This window comes from Oncorhynchus kisutch, linkage group LG30 (assembly GCF_002021735.2).
Source record: "Oncorhynchus kisutch isolate 150728-3 linkage group LG30, Okis_V2, whole genome shotgun sequence".
NCBI lineage: Eukaryota > Metazoa > Chordata > Actinopteri > Salmoniformes > Salmonidae > Oncorhynchus > Oncorhynchus kisutch.
In genome coordinates, this window is record NC_034203.2 from 43,042,943 (window position 1) to 43,067,930 (window position 24,988).

The following is a 24,988-nucleotide window of genomic DNA, read 5'->3' on the forward strand; positions in this document are numbered from 1 at the left end:
CTCAACCAAGAAGTACAACTTCATCTGTAGGAGGGGAAAAAGAAGGTGAGACATTGTTTGAGCCTTCATATAAAAACGATGAAAATATACTGTGAGGGATATCGCTCATCTAACTGTTGAATGTGGAGGAAGCACCACAGAGTCACTCTAGTTTCTTGTTTCATCTCTTTCCTAGTAATCCGTCACCATGAGTACGGACGCGGAGATGCAAATCTACGGCAAGGCTGCCTTGTACCTTCGTAAGCCTGAGAGGGAGAGGATGGAGGCACAAGCAGCACCTTTTGATTCAAAGAACGCCTGCTATGTGACAGATGTCAAGGAGCTGTACCTAAAGGGTTTGGTCACTGCCAGGGCCGATGGCAAGTGTACTGTGACAGTCACCAAACCTGACGGGACTAAGGAGGTAAGTCTGATCTGAAAAGTATTCAAGTTCAAGTTTGTGCCATTACTCTATTTCTTGAAGAAAAAAAATCATAAAATTGATTTTAAAAAAACAATATGAAAATCAGTAACAAAAGACAGATTAGTATTGTTTTTGTATAAACAGAATATAACCTTCAAGCACACAATTTTTCTTACTGCTATTTAAAAATGGCATGAATTATTGATATTGAGTAGTCAAGAATATCCATGTATGTGTCAATGGGTGATAACAGAGTAGTTGGATTAAATTAAAATATACATTTTTTGATCTAATTAAGGAGCAAAAGGCATTCAGTCATGTCCAGTTTGATCTGTGTGTAATGTAGATTCCTGACTGTTTCAGGAAGGAAAAGAGTTCAAAGAAGCAGACATCTATCAGATGAATCCCCCTAAGTACGACAAGATTGAGGACATGGCCATGATGACCTACCTGAATGAAGCCTCTGTGTTGTATAACCTCAAAGAGCGTTATGCAGCATGGATGATCTATGTAAGAAACCTGCATAAACATACACACACACATACATCAACCTAAGAAATACACACTTCCAGTACTACACATACATCAACATAAGAAATACACACTTCCAGGACTACACATACATCAACTTAAGAAATACACACTTCCAGTACTACACATACATCAACTTAAGAAATACACACTTCCAGGACTACACATACATCAACTTAAGAAATACACACTTCCAGTACTACACATACATCAACATAAGAAATACACACACAAAGTACTACACATACAGTGAGCTCCAAAAGTATCGGGACAGTGACAGATTTTGGGGATTTGAATGATACAATGACTATGACGTTAAAGTGCAGACTGTCCGCTTTAATTTGAGGGTATTTTCATGAATATGGGGTGACCCGTTTGGAAATTACAGCACTTTATGTACATAGTCCGTCCCCCCCCCCTTTTAGAGGACCAAAAGTATTGGGACACGTATGTATATCAAAGTAGTAAAAAGTTAAAGTATTTGGTCCCATATTCTTAGCGTGCTATGATTAAATCAACATTGTTGTTGGATGCATTTGCTGTTTGGTTTGGTTATGTTTCAGATTATTTTGTGGCCCAAGAAAATGAATGGTAAATAATGTATTGTAAATAAGATTTGAATATGTTTCTAAATACTCCTACATTAACGTGGCTCCTACTATAATTACGGATAATCTTGAATAATGATGAGTGAGAAAGTTATAGACGCAAAAATACCCCCCCCCCCCCCCAAAAAAAAATGCTAACCTCGCCTGTTACTGTAATGGTGAGAGGTTAGCATGTCCTGGGGGTATGCTAACCCCCACTGTTATTGTAATGGTGAGGGGTTAGCATGTCTTGGGGGTATGCTAACCTCCCCTGTTATTGTAATGGTGAGGGGTTAGCATGTCCTGGGGGTATGCTAACCTCCCCTGTTATTGTAATGGTGAGGGGTTAGCATGTCTTGGGGGTATGATAAATTGACAGTCTGCTCTTTAACCTCATTGTCATTGTATAATTTCAAATACAAAGTGCTGGAGTACAGAGACAAAACAACAAAATATTTGTTACTGTCCCAATACTTTTTGAACTGTAAATTAAATGGTAGAATACATGCCAATACAGTAGACCAACATAAGTATACCAAAGTACACCCACATCCTCACATAAAATCCAGGTAAAAGTCATTCTGATTTACTAATCCCTGAATTCAAATGAATCCCTTTCATCCAGACCTACTCTGGGCTCTTCTGTGCCACGGTGAACCCCTACAAGTGGCTCCCCGTGTACGACGAAGAGGTTGTCAACGCCTACAGAGGGAAGAAGAGGATGGAGGCTCCACCCCATATCTTCTCCGTCTCTGACAACGCCTTTCAGTTCATGATGATTGGTAAGAGCTCTCATGGATGGATGGATGGATGGATGGATGGATGGATGGATGGATGGATGAATAGACGGATGGATGGACAGATGGGGGTAGGGAGGGAATCTACTGTTTTCTCATGTATGTTAGTTTCATTAGTCTCCAATTGTAAAATATTGCTGTTACATTCAATGGACAACCTTCAATGTTATGTCATAATTATGTACAATTCTGGCAAATGAATTACGGTCTTTGTTAGGAAGAAATGGTCTTCACACAGTTCGCAACGAGCCAGGTGGCCCAAACTGCTGCATATACTGATTGCACGGAACGCAAGTGACAAAATTTCACTCGTTAAAAGAAAGTCATGTTAGCAGGAAATATTAACTAAATATACAGGTTTAAAAATATATACTTCTGTATTGATTTTTAAAGAAAGGCATTGATGTTTATGGTTAGGTACACATTGGTGCAATGACAGTGCATTTCACGAACGTGCTTGTTAAATCATCACCCGTTTTTGAGAAGTAGGCTGTGATTCGATGAGAAATCAACAAGCACCCCATCGATTATATGCAACGCAGGTCACGCTAGATAAACTAGTAATATCATCAACCATGTGTAGTTTATTATTATGTTTAGATTGATTGTTTTTTATAAGATAAGTTTAATGCTAGCTAGCAACTTACCTTGGCTTCTGCTGCACTCGCATAACAGGTAGTCAGCCTGCCACGCAGGCTCCTCACGGAGTGCAATGTAAGGCAGGTGGTTAGAGCGTTGGACTAGTAGCCGGAAGGTTGCAAGATCGAATCCCTGAGCTGACAAGGTAAAAATCTGTCGTTCTGCCCCTGAACAAGGCAGTTAACCCACTGTTCCTAGGCCGACATTGAAAATAAGAATTTGTTCTTAACTGACTTGCCTTGTTAAATAAAGGTAAACAAAATAAATAATGATGAATAAATAAAAATCGGCCACAATCGGTGTCCAAAAATGCCAATTACCAATTAATATGAAAACTTGAAATCGGCCCTAATTAATCGGCCATTCCGATTAATCGGTCGACCTCTACTATGACTGCAATAATGTACCCATAATGTTGCAGGAGTATGATAAGCAAAATGTTTTTTTTTGGGTTACAGATAAGGAGAACCAGTCTGTCCTGATTACGTAAGTTTTTATAAAATACATGACATTAAGAATGACCCCTGGATATTGCTATGTGCAATAATACATCAATGAGTGGGAATATTTGTTAATTATTTACTTTTGTTAGAAAACAGGTCAACAGTGTATATTCTAATGCTATTTCTTAGTGAAAGCCAATCTGACGCAATCTGTGACTAAAGCCCCTCTTTCTCTGTCATATTAACCAGTGGAGAATCCGGTGCAGGAAAGACTGTCAACACCAAGCGTGTCATCCAGTACTTCGCCACCATTGCGGTATCTGGTGCCAAGAAGGAAGTAGACCCCAGCAAAATGCAGGTAGGTTGTGCCTTAACACATTTCAGTTTGGTGGGCTGTGTAAACGTTTTTCTCCAGCGGTGAATCTTGTTTCAAGAAAGGGTTTACCAGTTTCTAAGCAACTTGTGTTTGTCTCAATCAGGGGTCTCTTGAGGATCAGATCATTGCAGCTAACCCTCTGCTGGAGTCTTACGGTAATGCCAAGACAGTGAGGAACGACAACTCGTCTCGCTTTGTAAGTTTGAAGGACATACTGTGGAAGTGACATTATATTTGGAAAAAAAAACATTTCAGTAGTTTCTTATAGTTATAACAGTCCAACAAACTAACATGTCAAGGGGTTCTATCAAATACCTATTTCTAACCCCCATGCTCTACTACAGGGTAAATTCATCAGGATTCACTTCCAAGCAGGCAAACTGGCTAAAGCTGATATTGAGACCTGTGAGTTGGTTTTTGATTGTTTCTCAATGCTTTCTTTAATTCACACAGAATATTTTTGGGAGATCATGTCATCGTATGTAATGTTCTCATGTTCTCTCTCTCTCTCTTCTCTTTGTCTCTCAGACCTGCTGGAGAAGTCCAGAGTGTCCTTCCAGCTGCCCGATGAGAGAGGCTACCACATCTTCTACCAGATGATGACAGGCCACAAACCTGAGCTAGTTGGTAAGGAAAAGTATAGGTTAGGGGGAAACTATCCCCATCTGGGAAATCTTCTCCAGCATCACCCCAACATCAACATTATGTGAAAATGGTGCATTTCTGTGTTTTGTAGTAAAAAAATATAGAGGAAGTGTTTCCAATGACATCATCAACCAATTAGTAGACAAGTAGTAGATTCAAATCACTTGATGCACATTGATGATGTCATTGGAGACACTTGTCTTCCTCCTTTTTAACTACAAAACAAAACACGCCAATTTCATTTTTGTTGATGTTGGGGTGGTGCTTTATTTTATGTTGAGATGATGAGGAAGGAAGATACTGAGATGATGAATATTTTAGACATTTGTATTAAAATAATCATAGTCCATCTATTATTAATACTATTACAATGAGAACATCCAAGATAACAAGGCATCTAGACATGTTTCAGGTCTTTATAGATCTTTCATTGGAAAGACCTATCAAGTAATGCACTGTGATGCACTACTCTAGGAGCCTCAGTCCAGTTTTTTGATGCTATTTATTATGTACAACAAATATCTTTGAGTCCATCTACTGACTAAAGGAGGGTGAGATACTGTAAATGTAGGACAGTGGAATTCTACGAGATTTAACTGAGAAGCCGTTTTCCGTTGTCCACAGAAATGACGCTCATCACTACCAACCCCTACGACTATCCCATGATCAGCCAGGGTCAGATCACTGTGGCCAGCATCAACGACAAGGAAGAGCTGGATGCCACAGACGTGAGTTATAAGGGCTAACCAAACTCCGGTGCAGGAGTTGTGGACTTGTGCATGTCCACAAGTCATGGAACGGGTAGGAACATTGTGCAATTCCAACTTGGTGTCAGATGGGCACCTTTGTGTTAGTTGACATGTGTCTCAAACCACTTGTCATGCCTCCACACTTCACCTTTAAGTACATGTAAGACAAGAGAGTGCCACTAAATGTCCTGCGGAACTGTGTAAAACTGCTCGTGGTGCCACATAAGTGTTGGCCACAAGTAATCATGTGGAACAGAGAAGCCAGTCAATTCTATCCATCCCGTCTGTTCTGGAGTGAGCACAGAACTGTAGTGTTCTGTAACAGACCAACCTACTGTTGAGTTCATCACTGTTGTACTTCCTCTCTAATTCCAGGATGCCATTACGATCCTGGGCTTCACTAATGATGAGAAGATGGCCATCTACAAGTTGACAGGTGCTGTAATGCATCATGGCAACTTGAAATTCAAGCAGAAGCAGCGTGAGGAGCAGGCCGAGCCAGAAGGCACAGAGGGTGAGTCGCACTCATAGATAACTCAGTGCCTCTTTGCTTGACATCATAGGAAAATCAAAACAAATGTAGAGCTCCACAAGTCTGGTTTATCCTTGGGAGCAATTTCCAAATGCCTGAAGGTACCACGTTCATCTGAACAAACAATAGTGGGTATTAACACCATGGGACCACGCAGCCGTCATACCGCTCAGCAAGGAGACGCTTTCTGTCTCCTAGAGATGACTGTACTTTGGTGCGAAAAGTGCAAATCAATCCCTGAACAATAACAAATGACCTTGTGAAAATTCTGAAGGAAACAGGTACAAAAGTATCTATATCCACAGTAAAACAAGTCTTATATCGACATAACCTGAAAGGCCGCTCAGCAAGGAAGAAGCCACTGCTCCAAAACCACCATAAAAAAGCCAGACTACGGTTTGCAACTGCACATAGGGACAAAGATCAAACTTTTTGGAGAAATGTCCTCTGGTCTGATGAAACACAAATAAAACTGTTTGGCCATAATGACCATCGTTATGTTTGGAGTGAAAAGAGGGAGGCTTGCAAGCAGAAGAACACCATCCCAGCTGTGAAGCATGGGGGTGGCAGCATCATGTTGTGGGGGTGCTTTGCTGCAGGAGGGACTTGTGCACTTCACAAAATAGATAGCATCGTGAGGATGGAAAATTATGTGGATATATTGAAGCAACATCTCAAGACATCAGTTAAAGCTTGGTCGCAAATGGGTCTTCTAAATGGACAATGACCCCAAGCATACTTCCAAGTAGTGGCAAAATGGCTTAAGGGCAATGAAGTCAAGGTATTGGAGTGGCCATCACAAAGCCCTGACCTCAATCCAATAGAAAATGTATGGGCAGAACTGAAAAAGCATGTTCGAGCAAGGAGGCCTACAAATCTGACCCAGTTACACCAGCTCTGTCGGGAGGAATGGGCCAAAATTCACCCAACATATTGTGGGAAGCATTTGGAAGGCTACCCGAAACATTTGACCCAAGTTAAACAATTTAAAGGCAATGCTACCAAATACTAATTGAGTGTATGTAAACTTCTGACCCACTGGGAATGTGATGAAGGAATTAAGAGCTGAAATAAATAATTCTCTCTACTATTATTCTGACATTTCACATTCTGAAAATAAAGTGGTGATCCTAACTGACCTAAAACAGGGAATTTTTCCATGGATTAAATGTCAGGAAATGTGAAAAACTGAGTTTAAATGTATTTGGAAATAGAAACGGTAAGACAGACAGTACCACATGAAAGTCATTTAGGAGATAAACGATGCAGACTAAATTCCAACCTCCCCAAATGATTTGAAGCAATGGTTGAGGATGAAATTCAAAACGTATCCCACAAAAGAGTTTGATAAACTATGTTGTCAGTGTAACATCAGAAACAAGCGATCTTGAGTGCCTGAGTCTGTTGATGTTGGTTCTCTCTCCAGTGGCTGATAAAATCGGTTACCTGCTGGGCCTGAACTCAGCGGAGTTGCTGAAATGTTTGTGCTACCCCAGAGTGAAGGTTGGCAATGAGTATGTGACCAAGGGACAGACTGTGCCTCAGGTAAGGTGGTCAAACCAGTGTCAAACACTTTCTGAGCACCGTAATTCTGTTGGGGACGAGTGCATAGCTTTTTTGTTTTACAGTACTTTGGTTTTTCCAAACGCTTATCACTTAATCACTAGACATGGTCAATATCTCCTGTATTAATTTGAGGTATTATCTTTGCAGGTTTATAATGCAGTCATGGCTCTGGCCAAGTCCATCTATGAGAGGATGTTCTTGTGGATGGTCATCCGTATCAACGAGATGTTGGACACCAAGAATCCAAGGCAGTTCTATATCGGTGTGCTCGACATTGCCGGATTCGAGATCTTTGATGTGAGTATGAGACCAGAACAAGACAATTAGTTGTGATTGAGAGGGATTACAGCCTTGTACAATGAAATGATCCCTTTTGAAATTCCTTCAACAGTACAACAGCATGGAGCAACTGTGCATCAACTTCACCAATGAGAAACTGCAACAGTTTTTCAACCACACCATGTTCGTCCTGGAGCAAGAGGAGTACAAGAAGGAGGGAATTGTCTGGGCCTTCATTGACTTCGGCATGGACTTGGCTGCCTGCATTGAGCTTATTGAGAAGGTAAACTGTCTGTGAAGATTATAATGGACCACAACAGCAAAGCTCATAGCAAGTGATGTGTGATATATTATCACAGAGGTACAATGTATCTGACGGTCGAGAACTCAATATGCCTCCATATATGTGACCCTAAAGGAATAGAATCCTATAATAGCATGTTTACTAAAGGAATAAATGTTTCTTAAATCTCTTTTCTTAAAGCCATTGGGCATCTTCTCCATCCTTGAAGAGGAGTGCATGTTCCCCAAGGCTTCAGACACTACCTTCAAGAACAAGTTGAACGACCAGCATCTTGGCAAAACCAAGGCATATGAGAAGCCCAAACCTGCCAAAGGCAAGGCAGAGGCCCACTTCTCTCTGGTACACTACGCCGGCACTGTGGACTACAACATCACTGGCTGGCTGGAGAAGAACAAGGACCCCCTGAACGAATCAGTTCTTCTGATGTACGGGAAGGCCTCAGTCAAACTGTTGGCTGCCCTGTACCCTGCTGCCCCACCTGAGGGTAAGACTAGCATCACGTCAAAAGATTTAACTAAGCACCAGTTAAAACTCAGACCCAAAGGAATATTTCAGGATTTTGGCAATGATACCCTTTATATACTTCGCCAGAGTCAGATGAACTTGTGGATACCATTTCTATGTCTCTGTGTCCAGTAAGAAGGAAGTTAGTTATGTTTATTATCTATCCTGCTGCCTAGCCACTTTACCATAACTATAGACCCAGACGGTATTAGATAGAATGTCACCACCCTACCTGCCTGTGGGGAAAACAACATATGGTTACCTAGGTTACCCCATTGTCTCAGAGTAAATACTTCGCCTTTTTCAAGCAAAATTTACTTTTTGTCTGCTTGTTTTAGTCAATTACAAAACGACATTTATGCAAAGTACAACACGTGTAAAGATTTATTTTCAACATTGCCTACTCCAGAGTGTTCTCACTACTTAACATAATATAATATTGTAGGGCTTCCCTCATGCCCCTTTTCATGACGTTGCTAGCAGCCACATGAATGAGTGGATGCTAGTTAGCTATCAACCTAGACCAACATTACAAACATACTATACAGCCTCTGTTAGTGAGTGGAAGCTAGTTAGCTATCAACCTAGGCCAACAATACAAACAGACTATACAGCCTCTGGTAGTGAGTGGAAGCTAGTTAGCTATCAACCTAGACCAACAATACAAACAGACTATACAGCCTTTGGTAGTGAGTGGATGCTAGTTAGCTATCAACCTAGACCAACAATACAAACAGACTATACAGCCTCTGGTAGTGAGTCGATGCTAGTTAGCTATCAACCTAGACCAACAATACTAACAGACTATACAGCCTCTGGTAGTGAGTGGATGCTAGTTAGCTATCAACCTAGACCAACAATACAAACAGACTATACAGCCTTTGGTAGTGAGTGGATGCTAGTTAGCTATCAACCTAGACCAACAATACAAACAGACTATACAGCCTCTGGTAGTGAGTATAAATACAAAACAGACTTTACTAAACTAGTGAAATGTCTTATGGGTGATGAAATGTTTTGCACACATAAATGCTACGTGTAGCCTAATTGGACACCAGGTCCCCACATTTCCGTACAGCCAGAAACCACAAGGCTCTTCTTGCAGGATCTATTTCCCTGTGGGAGCATTGTGAACTGGGTCTGGATTTTGGACCTGATTACAACACGGGAAGCTTTTTGGGATGTTTTGTATAACAAAAGATTTTACACCGGGGATCAGTGGGATTGAAAAAAAAAATCTCCACAATTTGTGAGTGTGGTCGAGGGCAATTCAGTATTATTACGTTTATATTGGCTGACTATATGTGCATATCTACCTCAATGACCTTGTACCCCTGCACATGGACTCAGTACAGGTAGCCCGTGTATATAGCCAAGTTATTGTTACTCATTGTGTATTTTTACATGCTATTTTTTCTATATTTTTCTCTCTGCATTGTTGGGAAGGGTTCACTGTTGGTCTACAACTGTTGTTTAAGAAGCATGTGACAAATACAATATGATTTGACTTTGAATGTATCACTATTTCTCAGGGTTATTCAGATAAGAGTGTTTATCGAGTTTATAGTTATCTTTTACTTTCCCCTCATTTGAACAGATACAACCAAGAAAGGAGGCAAGAAGAAGGGTGGCTCCATGCAGACTGTGTCGTCCCAGTTCAGGGTGAGCTTCTGAAATGTGTCTATTCAGTCCTTCAAAAGGAGCCTTGACGATGATCAATAATTTCTGAGAAAATGGTTTGTAACCCTCTTACAGGAGAACTTGGGCAAGCTGATGACCAACTTGAGGAGCACTCATCCTCACTTTGTGCGCTGCCTGATCCCCAACGAGTCAAAGACTCCAGGTGTATATTGAGTTAAATAGGACATATTATCAGTACAGTATCACTACCCTTAACCATCTGAATCTTTAACCTGTTTATGAATATTAAAAGAGACTTGGTTTGTTTTACCAGGTCTGATGGAGAACTTCCTGGTTATCCACCAGCTCAGGTGTAATGGTGTTCTGGAGGGTATCAGGATCTGCAGAAAGGGCTTCCCCAGCAGAATCATCTATGCTGACTTCAAGCAGAGGTACATGCATATAAACACTAATGTACACACATAATTTCTGCTCCAAGGGTTTCCCGGCATCAGAATAGGCTCAGGGATTGACATAACTTTTTTAGCAACTTATCCGCACCCGGAGGACACTTCAATCTAATTCTTCTGAGTAGTCTAAATGCTTGATATTGTGATCTTTTTTAATTCTCCATTCTAACAACTTAAATCTATAATCTGCTTGTCCCCCCAAAAATGCACTTGCCCCGGACAAGTGCCCTGAGGCTTACCTTTTACGTCATTTAACCAAGCTATTGCAACTTGGCATATGTTAAAAATGTCTCCTCATTCAGGTATAAAGTACTGAATGCCAGTGTCATCCCAGAGGGCCAGTTCATGGACAACAAGAAGGCTTCTGAGAAGCTACTTGGGTCCATTGATATAAATCACGAGGATTATAAATTTGGACACACCAAGGTCAGTCAAATACAACCCAGCCATAACTGACAACAAAACACAACTACAAAAATGTCAACCACAATGTAACTAATGGAGAATAAAGGTGGAAAAACATTGTTTTGTTTTTCAAAGTCAAACATTACTAATAATATAGAAGATAAACTAAATCAGTCTACTTCCCCTCTTTTGATTCAACCCTTTCTATGTGTTACCATTTATATCTGTCCCCATCTGACTGTGGTTCCATTGACCATGTTAACCTGTGTCAGGTGTTCTTCAAAGCCGGCCTGCTGGGTGTCCTGGAGGAGATGAGAGATGAGAAACTAGCAGCTCTGGTCGGCATGGTCCAGGCTCTCAGCCGTGGATTCCTCATGAGGAAAGAGTTCACCAAGATGATGGAGAGGAGGTGAGGAAGAGTAGACATCTTGGCAAAGCTTTCTGTGAACCACCTGTATGTAATTCATCATGATTATATACTGTATATGATGTGAGTTGATCATAATGAGAAAGTAAGTTTGGAAAGCTGTTCAATTTTCCTTTAAGTTTGTGCCTCATGAACTTAGCATAGGCCTGTCAGTCCTTGCATCAAGAACGCTGTCTATGAATTTACGAGGGGGGTTGGGCAATTCCAAATGTATGCCAAACAAAAAACGTTCTCAAAATTTAACAAGCCATACACATCTAAGCACAATGATGTCACAATGCTTTCAAGAATGTAAATACAGCAAATATTATGTAAAATATGCTGGAAAAACTGTGCCTTTGCAAATTTTGGTAATAGAATTATGGTCAAATCTCCTTTCGATTGATTCTGTTAACTAACTTTGTATTTGCACAGTTCTTCCTGTGAAAGTGTTTTTGTAAAATGTGTCCTTGTGCATAGAGTTGTATGGTTTGTTCAACTTTGAAATCAATGGTTTTTGTTTAGTAAATATTTTAAAGTGAAAAACCTTTCATTATCATGCCTGGTTACAACTGTATACCAAAAGTGGGACAGGGCTCCAAATTGTTATTCTTTGACTCCCAGAATGTAGGTTTATTAAGCATGTCACTCAACATTCTATCCTTTCTGTCGACCAGAGAGGCCATCTTCTCCATCCAGTACAACATCCGCTCATTCATGAATGTGAAAACTTGGCCATGGATGAAGTTGTACTTCAAGATCAAGCCCCTGCTGAAGAGTGCTGAGACTGAGAAGGAGCTGGCCAACATGAAGGAGAACTATGAGAAGATGAAGACAGACCTGGCCAAAGCTCTGGCCAAGAAGAAGGAGTTGGAGGAGAAGATGGTGTCCCTGTTGCAAGAGAAAAACGACCTGGCACTCCAAGTCACATCTGTGAGTGAGCAACAACCCTCAAAGGGAACATTTACAAACACACACACTGTGAAAGAAGTATGTGGCTAACTCACACATTTTAATAGCCCATGAATATATTTAATCCATTTATATTGATTTGCTCTGATCTATAACTAAATGTCTATATTTTAATATACAAAGTGAGGCCTCTGATTTTTTCTTCTGTTCTGAAACCAGGAATCAGAGAATCTGAACGATGCTGAGGAAAGGTGCGAGGGGCTCATCAAGAGCAAGATCCAGCTGGAGGCCAAACTCAAAGAGACGACTGAGAGGCTGGAGGATGAGGAGGAGATGAATGCTGAGTTGACTGCCAAGAAGAGGAAGCTGGAGGACGAGTGCTCTGAGCTAAAGAAGGACATTGATGACCTGGAGCTCACCCTAGCCAAAGTGGAGAAGGAGAAGCACGCCACTGAAAACAAGGTCTCGTGTTTTTACCAGTGACAGTATAACCACCAAACAATAATCAACTCGAAACATAGTTTAACAGAAATTGAATTCAAGTCGTATTGTGGGTGCAGGAAAAATGAAAAATAGTTGATTTTCAGTTGCGGAGTACTTCCCACACTCATTGCATGTTCCCCCCTCGTTTATGAATTCCATTCAGTACACTTGCATGGTGTACACCGGTTGAATATATAACTACAGTACTTGTTGACATTTCTAATCTGAATGAAACTAATGCAGGTAATTAACAAAATAAATCACTTGAGTGAATGAGGGATACAAAGTATATTGAAAGCAAAATGAAGCAATTAACATTCCATCATGCTTAGTGTCATGTATAAAAATGCCCAGGAGTCAATTATTTTGTCTACCACGGTTAGAGGAGATCTCAGTGACTTTGAAAGAGGAGTACAGGGGTTTTAAAGGGTGTGTTTGAATATCTCAGTGCCCAGATCTCATCCGGATTGAACACTTATAGGAGATTCTGGTGTGGTGCCTGAGACATTTTCCACAACCATCAACAAAACACCAAATTAGGACATTTCTTGGGGAAGAATGTTGTTACATCTCTCCAATAGAGTTATAGACACTTGTAGAATCTGTCAAAGAGCATAGAAGCTGATTTGGCAGCTCGTGGTGGCCAAACACACTAAGAGCATTGAAGCTGATTTGGCAGCTCGTGGTGGCCAAACACACTAAGAGCATTGAAGCTGATTTGGCAGCTCGTGGTGGCCAAACACACTAAGAGCATTGAAGCTGATTTGGCAGCTCGTGGTGGCCAAACACACTAAGAGCATTGAAGCTGATTTGGCAGCTCGTGGTGGCCAAACACACTAAGAGCATTGAAGCTGATTTGGCAGCTCGTGGTGGCCAAACACACTAAGAGCATTGAAGCTGATTTGGCAGCTCGTGGTGGCCAAACACACTAAGAGCATTGAAGCTGATTTGGCAGCTCGTGGTGGCCAAACACACTAAGAGCATTGAAGCTGATTTGGCAGCTCGTGGTGGCCAAACACACTAAGAGCATTGAAGCTGATTTGGCAGCTCGTGGTGGCCAAACACACTAAGAGCATTGAAGCTGATTTGGCAGCTCGTGGTGGCCAAACACACTAAGAGCATTGAAGCTGATTTGGCAGCTCGTGGTGGCCAAACACACTAAGAGCATTGAAGCTGATTTGGCAGCTCGTGGTGGCCAAACACACTATGTTGGTGTTTTATTTTTTTGGGGGCAGTTACCTGTACATTGTAATATTGTACCACTGTAAATGTCCCCATCATGGTGAAGAGACCAAAGACAAATTTTGTTGTGGCGGTTTTCAGGTTAAAAACCTGACAGAGGAGATGGCGTCTATGGATGAGAGTGTTGCCAAGCTGACCAAGGAGAAGAAAGCCCTCCAAGAGGCCCACCAGCAGACACTGGACGACCTGCAGTCAGAGGAGGACAAAGTCAACACTCTGACCAAGGCCAAGACCAAGCTGGAACAGCAAGTGGACGACGTGAGAGGAGTTTGACATTTTGGCCATGATAGTATGTGAGATGATATTATCTTCAGTTGTTAAAATTTGAACATTGTGGTTATATCTTATAGCTTGAGGGTTCTCTGGAGCAAGAGAAGAAGCTCCGTATGGACCTTGAGAGAGCCAAGAGAAAGCTGGAGGGAGATCTGAAACTGGCCCAGGAGTCCATAATGGACCTGGAGAATGACAAGCAGCAAGCCGATGAGAAAATCAAGAAGTAAACACACAGTGTTACCTGCCATAATGATCAAAACAATAGTTGTTCTTGACTAATCCTTGTAATTATGAATTACCATTTGCATGTGATTCTTGAAAGAAAACTGAATGGTATGATACTCTCTCTTTACATTATCAAACCAAAACAATGCAATCTACGTGTTCGTGTTTCTTAGAAAGGAGTTTGAGACCAGCCAGCTCCTCAGCAAGGTTGAGGATGAACAGTCTCTGGGAGCTCAGTTGCAGAAGAAGATCAAGGAACTCCAGGTACAGAACAGGATCTCAGCTCCAGTACAGGAAAGCCAAAACCTGAATCATTTCCTTCATTTCCTGAAAACAATTAATCTGGTAGCATACATTTTTCCTGGTGCTTCTTACTGTTGCTTCTTACCATTGTAAAGATGGTGCTTCTTACCATTGTGGTTTTGGTTCCTGCATGGGAAAGTTTCGACTGAATATATTAGTGGAACTGGCTTTGTGTGAACACATTCAATTGTTTCAACTGCATTGTAGTGTTCATTCCTCCTGCTCCTGCCCCCTGTTCTAGGCCCGTATTGAGGAGCTGGAGGAGGAAATTGAGGCTGAGCGTGCTGCCAGGGCTAAGGTTGAGAAGCAAAGGGCCGATCTCTCCAGGGAACTTGAGGAGATCAGCGAGAGGCTGGAGGAGGCCGGTGGTGCCACTGCTGCTCAGATTGAGATGAACAAAAAGCGTGAGGCTGAGTTCCAGAAGCTGCGTCGTGATCTTGAAGAGTCCACTTTGCAGCATGAGGCCACAGCCGCCGCTCTGCGCAAGAAGCAGGCCGACAGTGTGGCTGAGCTCGGGGAGCAGATCGACAACCTGCAGCGTGTCAAGCAGAAGCTAGAGAAGGAGAAGAGCGAGTACAAGATGGAGATTGATGACCTCTCCAGCAACATGGAGGCCGTCGCCAAGGCTAAGGTGAGTAGTGATATTTTGATCAAGCAGCGTTGAGGAGGGTCAAAATACATTACCATTCAAGAGAACTGCAGCTGACAGGAGTCCCATATATAAAGTAATGATGGAACATGTTTCACTAACAGGGCAATCTGGAGAAGATGTGCCGTACTCTTGAGGACCAGCTGAGTGAGCTCAAGACTAAGAATGATGAGAATTCTCGCCAGATCAACGACATCAGTGGACAGAGGGCCAGACTCCTGACAGAAAATGGTACCATCATCAACAATTAACAACAAGCAAATTGTTTCCTTCAGTAAAACACAAGAACATGTATTGGGGGCTATATCCTGATAATCCAGTCCACAATAGTTTCTAGCATCATATTCACAACATAACATTGCCCTACGATACCTAAAAATACATTTTCAATCTTAGGAGGTCAGAGACCCCATTAACAAGGTATCCCTCTATCCCTGCAGGTGAGTTTGGACGCCAGCTGGAGGAGAAGGAAGCCCTGGTGTCTCAGCTGACCAGAGGAAAACAGGCCTTCATCCAGCAGGTGGAGGAGCTGAAGAGGCAGATTGAGGAGGAGGTCAAGGTAAGGGACATAAAACGGACACTACCGACCACAGAGTTAATAGCCATATCGTCATATAGATGGTGACTACGCCACCCTCAGAGACTTCTACTGTCATTTGCTGTACTATCTCTCTAATATCTCTTTGTCGTTCTCTTTCACAGGCTAAAAACGCCCTGGCCCACGGTGTCCAGTCTGCCCGCCATGACTGTGACCTCCTGAGAGAGCAGTTTGAGGAGGAGCAGGAGGCCAAGGCAGAGCTGCAGCGCGGCATGTCCAAAGCGAACAGTGAGGTGGCTCAGTGGAGGACTAAGTATGAAACTGATGCCATCCAGCGCACAGAGGAGCTGGAGGAGGCCAAGTGAGTCACACGCAACAGCAACAACTCAAATATAGGGTGTGGATGGTGAGGTTCCATGTGTATTGTAACATTCCTACACCCTCTGTCGTCAAACAGGAAGAAGCTGGCCCAGCGTCTGCAGGACGCTGAGGAGACCATTGAGGCGACCAACTCCAAGTGCGCCTCCCTGGAGAAGACCAAGCAGAGGCTGCAGGGAGAGGTGGAGGACCTCATGATTGACGTTGAGAGAGCCAACGCCATGGCCGCCAACCTAGACAAGAAGCAGCGTAACTTTGACAAGGTGAAAATAAATAAACCTTACCCTAGGTTCTGCTATATGATTAATTGTAGTGTAATTGTAGCATATTTCTGATTCAAAACTCTTCATCAATGCATGCTAATGAAAATCCGATGGATTTCCCTAGGTCCTGGCAGAGTGGAAGCAGAAATATGAGGAGAGCCAGGCTGAGCTGGAAGGAGCTCAGAAGGAGGCTCGCTCTATGAGCACTGAACTCTTCAAGATGAAGAACTCCTACGAGGAGGCTTTGGATCATCTGGAGACTCTGAAGAGAGAGAACAAGAACCTGCAACGTGAGCATTTGACAGCAGTTTTACTTGGCTCATGTTTGACTGGGGTATTGAAGATGGAGAAAACTGTAACCATTAACATTTTGATAACACCATTTTAGAACGGTATAAAATATCATTTTTTTGAACTTGTAATCGGTATTCCTTTGAAAAACCCAAGGAAGCAGGAGCAATTAGAATTGCAAGACCATATGAACTACTGAGTAAATAATGAATTAATCATTATGATTCAATGTCAACTGGAGTGCATTGGAGATATCCAATCTCTACCAAGTCTAAACTGCTCCTGTGCTTGTGTGTGCAGAGGAGATCTCTGATCTGACTGAGCAGATCGGAGAGACTGGCAAGAGCATCCATGAGTTGGAGAAGGCCAAGAAGACCGTGGAGACAGAGAAGTCTGAGATCCAGACCGCTCTGGAGGAGGCTGAGGTACAAACTGCAGCTGTTTGATGGGAAAAGCAGTGTAACGATAGCCAGTGACAGCTACAGTTCAATGCTCCCCGTATTTGTGTTTATTATAGTTATATATATTTAATTCCTTGTGTTATACACATCCAAATGTATTGAACACAATTTACCCGACTGCTTCTCCTTGTCCAGGGAACACTGGAGCACGAGGAATCCAAGATTCTGCGTGTGCAGCTGGAGCTGAACCAGATCAAGGGTGAGGTGGACAGGAAGCTGGCTGAGAAGGACGAGGAGATGGAGCAGATCAAGAGGAGCAGCCAGAGGATGGTTGACTCCATGCAGAGCACCCTGGACTCTGAGATCAGGAGCAGGAATGACGCCCTGAGGGTGAAGAAGAAGATGGAGGGAGACCTGAACGAGATGGAGATCCAGCTGAGCCACTCCAACAGGCAGGCCGCTGAGGCCCAGAAACAGCTGAGGAATGTCCAGGGACTGCTTAAGGTAAAGGGACCGGGATATCAGGCTCAAACATCTGAACATGGGGAGGGATTTGTTTGTGAATCTGTAGAAAAGAATAGAACAGAGGAATTGAATAGTGTTGACTAATATACAGTAGAAAGGTAGGGATATTGGGGAAATTCTTACCAATGAACAGTTCTATCACCAATCCTATCGCCTCTACTTCCACACGTCCTAATGAACCTATGTCATTTTGAACCCCAGGATGCCCAATTGCACCTTGATGACGCTGTCCGTGCCTCAGAGGACATGAAGGAACAGGTAGCCATGGTGGAGCGCAGGAACGGTCTGATGGTGGCTGAAATTGAGGAGCTGAGAGTTGCTCTGGAGCAGACTGAGAGAGGCCGCAAAGTGGCTGAGACTGAGCTGGTAGATGCCAGCGAGCGCGTTGGACTCCTGCACTCCCAGGTGCGGCTCTAAGCCATTTCTCATTCAACTCAACCAAGCATACCTTTCCTGCCTTGTGACTTGTAAGTTCTCTTGAGATTCAAACAAATGGTCTTGTTTCATCCTCCAGAACACCAGCCTTCTGAACACCAAGAAGAAGCTGGAGACTGACCTGGTGCAGGTGCAGGGAGAGGTGGAGGACATTGTCCAGGAGGCCAGGAACGCAGAGGAGAAGGCCAAGAAGGCCATCACTGACGTGAGTCCTTATGATCTATTGAATTACATCCACATGATTTGTCACCAAGGGCCAATGGTAGCTGAGCTGGTTTACAACAACAAAGATCTCAGAGGGACGTTATGATTGGTGCCAATTGGTGCATAAATTAAACAAACTACCATTCCAGGCGGCCATGATGGCTGAGGAGCTGAAGAAGGAGCAGGACACCAGCTCTCACCTGGAGAGAATGAAGAAGAACCTGGAGATCACAGTCAAGGACCTGCAGCACCGACTGGATGAGGCTGAGAATCTGGCCATGAAGGGAGGCAAGAAGCAGCTCCAGAAACTGGAGTCCAGGGTGAGTTAACAGCAGGGTGTGTTAGGGTGAATTATGTCTTGCAATAGCCATACTTCGAAATCACATCGTCACCACACCTCCTTTGGAGGTCTGGATAACTTTGTATTAGCCGAACGCCTAGAATGGTCCGCTGGAAGCTCCATTTTTATTGGATGTTACATTTCCAGAACACCTCCAAATGAAGGCATTACAACTCCTTTGAACACTCTCTCTGCCCAAGCAAGTCATTTGATTGTTTTGGTGTGTTGTGAGGCGTCAATGATTTACACCAGATTTACACCAGATTTACACCAGATTTACACCAGATTTACACCAGATTTACACCAGATTTACACCCTTTTTTTTATAGCAAATTCATACCATTTTCATCAGGCTTCCGATTCGGGAAGTCTGGTTCTCAATGAGGCTAGGGTGGACTGATTGCTGAAAATGTATTTGATTATATACAGTGCATCCGGGAAAGTTTTTCAGAACCCTTATTCCAAAAGGGATTACATCTTTTTTTTCATCATCAATCTACACACGATACCCCATAATGACAAAGAAATAACAGGTTTTCAGAAATGTTTGCTAATTTATTATAAATAAAAAAGTTGAAATATCACATTTACATCACATTTACATCATTATTCAGACCCTTTACTCAGTACTTTATTGAAGCACCTTTGGCAGCGATTACAGCATTGAGTCTTCTTGGATATGACGCTACAAGCTTGGCACAAATGTGTATTTGGGGAGTTTCTCCAATTCTTTTCTGCAGATCCTCTCAAGCTCTGTCAGGTTGGATGGGGAGCATCGCTGCACAGCTATTTTCAGGTCTCTCCAGAGATGTTCGATCGGGTTCAAGTCCGTGCTCTGGCTGGGCGACTCAAGGACATTCAGAGACTTGTCCCGAAGCCACTCCTGCATTGTCTTGGCTGTGTGCTTAGGGTTGTTGTCCTTTTGGAAATCCTGAGTGCTCTGGAGAAGGTTTTCATCAAGGATCTCTCTGTACTTTGCTCCCTTCATCTTTCCCTGACTAGTCTCCCTGCAGCTGAAAAACCTCTCCACATCATGATGCTTCCACCACCATGCTTCACCGTAGGGATGGTGCCAGGTTTCCTCCAGATGTTACGCTTGGCATTCAGGCCAAAGAGTTCAATCTTGGTTTCTTCAGACCAGAGAATCTCATGGCACTGCCAACTTTGGGACCTTATATAGACAGGTGTATGACTTTCCAAATCATGTCCAATCAATTGATTTTACCACAGATGGATTCCAATCAAGATGTAGAAACATCTCAAGGATGATCAATGGAAAGAGGATACAACTTAGCTCAATTTCGAGTCTCATAGCAAAGGGTCTGAATACTTATGTAAATAAGGTATTTGTGTTTAGTTTTATAATACATTTGAGAACATAAAAAAAAAATGTTTTCGCTTTGTCATTATGGGGTATTGTGATGTCATTATGGGGTATTGTGATGTCATTGTGGGGTATTGTAATGTCATTATGGGGTATTGTGATGTCATTATGGGGTATTGTGATGTCATTATGGGGTATTGTGATGTCATTATGGGGTATTGTGATGTCATTATGGGGTATTGTGTTGTCATTATGGGGTATTGTGATGTCATTATGGGGTATTGTGATGTCATTGTGGGGTATTGTAATGTCATTATGGGGTATTGTGATGTCATTGTGGGGTATTGTAATGTCATTATGGGGTATTGTGATGTCATTTTGGGGTATTGTAATGTCATTGTGGGGTATTGTAATGTCATTATGGGGTATTGTGATGTCATTTTGGGGTATTGTGATGTCATTTTGGGGTATTGTGATGTCATTGTGGGGTATTGTGATGTCATTTTGGGGTATTGTGATGTCATTTTGGGGTATTGTGATGTCATTGTGGGGTATTGTGATGTCATTTTGGGGTATTGTGATGTCATTGTGGGGTATTGTGATGTCATTGTGGGGTATTGTAATGTCATTGTGGGGTATTGTGGTGTCATTGTGGGGTATTGTAATGTCATTATGGGGTATTGTGATGTCATTATGGGGTATTGTGATGTCATTGTGGGGTATTGTAATGTCATTGTGGGGTATTGTGGTGTCATTGTGGGGTATTGTAATGTCATTATGGGGTATTGTGGTGTCATTGTGGGGTATTGTAATGTCATTTTGGGGTATTGTGATGTCATTGTGGGGTATTGTGATGTCATTGTGGGGTATTGTAATGTCATTGTGGGGTATTGTGGTGTCATTGTGGGGTATTGTAATGTCATTATGGGGTATTGTGATGTCATTATGGGGTATTGTGATGTCAGATTGATGAGGAGAAAATAAGGCTGTAATGTAACTAAATGTGGAAAAAGGGAAAGGGTCTGAATACTTTCTGAATGCACTGTAACAATACACAGGAGCGTAATGACTTTCTGTCAATAACCAAACTACAAACCAAACCAAACTAAACTAAATGAAAAGCTTTTATCAATACAGACCCCTTCAATGAAAATGGTAAAAGTATATAGGAACAGACAACAATTTTGCCTCCTTGACTGAGTAGAAGAATATACATCTGTTTTACAAAGATTTGTTATATCTGATTTCACCCCCTCAAACAAATGCCTACGTTCATTTATTTCACAAACAAGGTTCGTGAGCTTGAGACTGAGGTGGAGGCCGAGCAGAGAAGAGGTGCAGACGCAGTCAAGGGAGTCCGCAAGTATGAGCGCAGAGTCAAGGAGCTCACTTACCAGGTAAGAGAAAGCACCTTCTTCCATCACTTCCCACTGAGCACACTGGTTAAATCAACATCGTTTCCACGTCATTTCAATGTAAATACATTGAACCAATGTGAAATAGGTGTTGAATTGATGCCTTTGCCCAGTGGGTTGATGCAAACACAGACAGGTTTGTGTATAAAAAACTACTGGGCTTTGATTCTTTGATCTTCTCCCACAGACTGAGGAGGACAAGAAGAATGTTGTCAGACTTCAGGATCTGGTAGATAAGCTGCAGATGAAAGTGAAGGCCTACAAGAGACAGGCTGAGGAAGCGGTGAGCACACTTCATTTGTCAAATACTCTGAAAGCATACATTCAAAAACATATTTCTTCCCTAGGAGACATTACAAGTTGAAGTAAGTGTTGCTACTGCACATCAGCCACCAATGACTCAATTGATAGTGCAAGTAATTGCTGAAGAAATGATGCACATATTTGAGTTACACCCATGTCTACATTTGACCAACTTGAAGGAGGGGGACTAGTCTAGTGGTCGATCACATACAGCCTTCTATATGACCAACTTGAAGGAGGGGGACTAGTCTAGTGGTCGATCACATACAGCCTTCTATAAGTATTCACCCCCATTGGATGTTTTTCACATTTAGTTACAAAGTGGGATTGAAATAGTATTTTTTTAGGGGAGGTCACAAACTCTACATAATGTCAAAGTGAAAAGAAAAGATGTAATTGAGCTGAGCCCGATTTTTTTTAAACTTTAAAATGCCAAACAAAAAACCATTGATTTATACATTTTAACATAGCAACCAACTCTATGCACAATTACTATTTTTTAACAATTTACACATTTTTATTTTATTTTTTAATTACACATTTACTGGAAAAACTGTGCAGATGCAAAGTTTGATAAGAGAATTACGGTAAAATGTCCAAAATGTTTTAATCTGTTAAATTTCATATCTGCACAGTTCTTCCTGGGTCGTTCCACTTGATTTGAATCACCTTTTGATTTGAACATAACTTGCCATACATATTTGCCCATGGTAGAAGTGGTTAGAAAGCTTACAAACTATTATAGAATTTGTGTGGTGTATCAATACACCCAGTCAATACAAAGATAAAGGCGTCCTTCTTAACTCAGTTGCCGAAGAGAAAGGAAACTACTCAGGGATTTCACCATGAGGCCAATGGTGACTTTAAAACAGTTACAGAGTTTAATGGCTGTGATAGGAGAAAACTGAGGATGGATCAACAACATTGTAGTTACTACACAATACTGACCTAAATGACATAGTGAAGAGAAGGAAGTCTGTACAGAATATTCCTAAACCTGCATCCTGTTTGCAACAAAGGCACTAAAGTAAAACTGCAAAAAATGTGCCAAAGGAATAAACGTTTTTTTCCGGAATAAAAAGTTTTAGGTTTGGGGCAAATCAAACCCAACACATCACTGAGTACCACTCTCCATATTTTCAAGCATGATGGTGGCTGCATTATGTTACTGGTATGCTTGTCATCGACAAGGGCAAGGGAGTTTTTCAGGGGGGAAAAATGGAATGGAGTTAAGCACAGGCACCATCATAGAGGGAAAACCTGATTCAGTCCTGCTTTCCACCAGACACTGGGAGATGAATTTACCTTTCAGCAAGACAACCTAAAACACAAGGTCAAATCTACACTGCAGTCGCTTACCAAGAAGACAGTGAACATTCCTGAGTGGCCTAGTTACAGTTTGGACATATAATTGCTTAGACATATATTGTGAGACTAGAAAATGGCTGTCTAGCGATGATCAACAACCAAATTGACTGAGCTTGAATATTTTTTTGAAGAATAATAGGCAAGTATTGCACAATTCAGATGTGCAAAGCTCCTATAGACTTAGGATAGCCAAAAAATTGTAATTGTTGCTAAATTAATTTGTTTATAGCATGTGTTGACTCAGGGGAGTGAATACTTATCTAGTTAAGATATAGTGTTTTATTTTTCAATAATTCTTAAAATATGTTCCATCACCTATATAATAAAATATATAATCACGAGTTAATTTACAAAATATACCCCGAAACGCAATTGTGTCATTCATTTGGAATGGATAACATTGCTTAGTTCATCATCAACAATAATTCATATATTTGACAGTTTTATGTACAATTGATTAACACTTTGCGTGATGATCCCTTCCAAGACAGTTTGAAGAATATTTCTCCATAAATAATGTAATGAAAACAAATCAAAATGTTACCAGTTCAACTGAAAAAACACATACTCCATATGGTTTTGCATATGTTCCAGACAATTATGTGTAGCTCGTTGACAATTTACATTTTTTAAAACCATTTTAATACCACTTTGTAACACAAAATGTGAAGAGGGGTGAATACTTACAATAGGCACTGGAGGCAGTGGTTGGATGCACATTTACGACACCCACTTTCTCTACTGTATCATCTATCTCCCTATATACAGTGCAATCCTAAATCTGTCAATAAAAATACAATTGAAATTACTTAAAAAAACAAAAACATTAATTTGCCTAAATTTGTCATGTACAAATAAAAATAAAAACTTAAAATACTTCTAAAAATCATATTAATTTTCTACCTGAAGCTTCAAACTTTGAATGCTGATGTTGTGCTCTCCCTCTCTGTTCCTCACACAGGAGGAACAAGCCAACGGCCACATGTCTAAGTTCCGGAAGGTTCAGCATGAACTGGAGGAGGCTGAAGAGCGTGCTGACATCGCTGAGACTCAAGTCAACAAGCTCAGAGCCAAGACCCGCGACACTGGAAAGGTACAGAGCTGCTACCAATTCTACATCTGACTCATGCTCAGATATGACCACATCAACACCACCTATGATTCGGTCTTCACAGAAGTCAATAAATCCTCTTACACTCAATAAAACATATTTAAGATACACTATATACACAAAAGTATGTGGACACCCCTTCAAAATAGTTTATTTGGTTATTCAGCCACACCAGTTGCCACACCAGTTGCTGCCAGGTGTATAGAATCCGTGCACAACGCCATGCAATCTCCATAGACAAACATTGGCAAAACTGAGGAGCTCAGTGACTTTCAACGTGGCACCGTCATAGGATGCCACTTTTCCAACAAGTCATTTCTAAAATGTCTGCCCTGCTAGAGCTGCCCGGTCAACTGTAAGTGCTGTTATTGTGAAGTGGAAACGTCTAAGAGCAACAACGGCTCAGCCGCGAAGTGGTAGGCCACAAGCTCACACGTAGCGTGTAAAAAATATTCTGTCTTCGGGTTGCAACACTCACTACCAAGTTCCAAACTGCCTCTGGAAGAAATGTCAGAACAAGAACTGATCGTCGTGAGCTTCATGAAATGGAGTGTCCACATACTTTTGAATACATAGAGTATATATTGCACGTTCATTGTTAATACTGATCCATTCTTTTCTTTCTTCTTACAGGGAAAAGAAGTTGCTGAATAAACAAGACCGAAGTCTTATATCATTTTCCTGTGTTGCATAAAATATGATTTTCATGGTGAAAATGATTGTTGATTAAAAACATGTAGGCCTACATA

At 41.7% G+C, this 24,988-nt stretch overlaps 1 protein-coding gene across 1 annotated transcript; it reads left to right on the plus strand.

Annotated features, from left to right (window-relative positions):
• Window positions 1-24,988, plus strand: LOC109886537 (myosin heavy chain, fast skeletal muscle-like). Its single transcript, XM_031809862.1, has 40 exons — window positions 1-45; window positions 176-403; window positions 767-913; window positions 2,147-2,303; window positions 3,416-3,443; window positions 3,650-3,758; window positions 3,880-3,972; window positions 4,121-4,181; window positions 4,305-4,403; window positions 5,046-5,149; window positions 5,546-5,684; window positions 7,129-7,247; window positions 7,416-7,565; window positions 7,660-7,830; window positions 8,032-8,335; window positions 9,953-10,017; window positions 10,111-10,198; window positions 10,310-10,427; window positions 10,748-10,871; window positions 11,123-11,259; window positions 11,934-12,189; window positions 12,388-12,630; window positions 13,975-14,151; window positions 14,244-14,389; window positions 14,565-14,655; window positions 14,936-15,325; window positions 15,448-15,574; window positions 15,784-15,902; window positions 16,046-16,242; window positions 16,339-16,522; window positions 16,647-16,812; window positions 17,114-17,238; window positions 17,410-17,718; window positions 17,941-18,144; window positions 18,254-18,379; window positions 18,528-18,698; window positions 21,335-21,439; window positions 21,645-21,740; window positions 24,090-24,221; window positions 24,873-24,988. The coding sequence occupies exons 2-40, from the start codon at window positions 188-190 to the stop codon at window positions 24,891-24,893; spliced, it is 5,814 nt and encodes a 1,937-aa protein (XP_031665722.1). The 5' UTR covers window positions 1-45; window positions 176-187; the 3' UTR covers window positions 24,894-24,988.

Coding starts and splice junctions, on each gene's coding strand:
- LOC109886537 (XM_031809862.1), top strand. CDS start 188: ATGAGTACGGACGCGGAGATGCAAATCTACGGCAAGGCTGCCTTGTAC. Junction 2,304..3,415: donor CTTTCAGTTCATGATGATTG/GTAAGAGCTCTC, acceptor TTTGGGTTACAG/ATAAGGAGAACCAGTCTGTC. Junction 18,699..21,334: donor TCCAGAAACTGGAGTCCAGG/GTGAGTTAACAG, acceptor TTCACAAACAAG/GTTCGTGAGCTTGAGACTGA.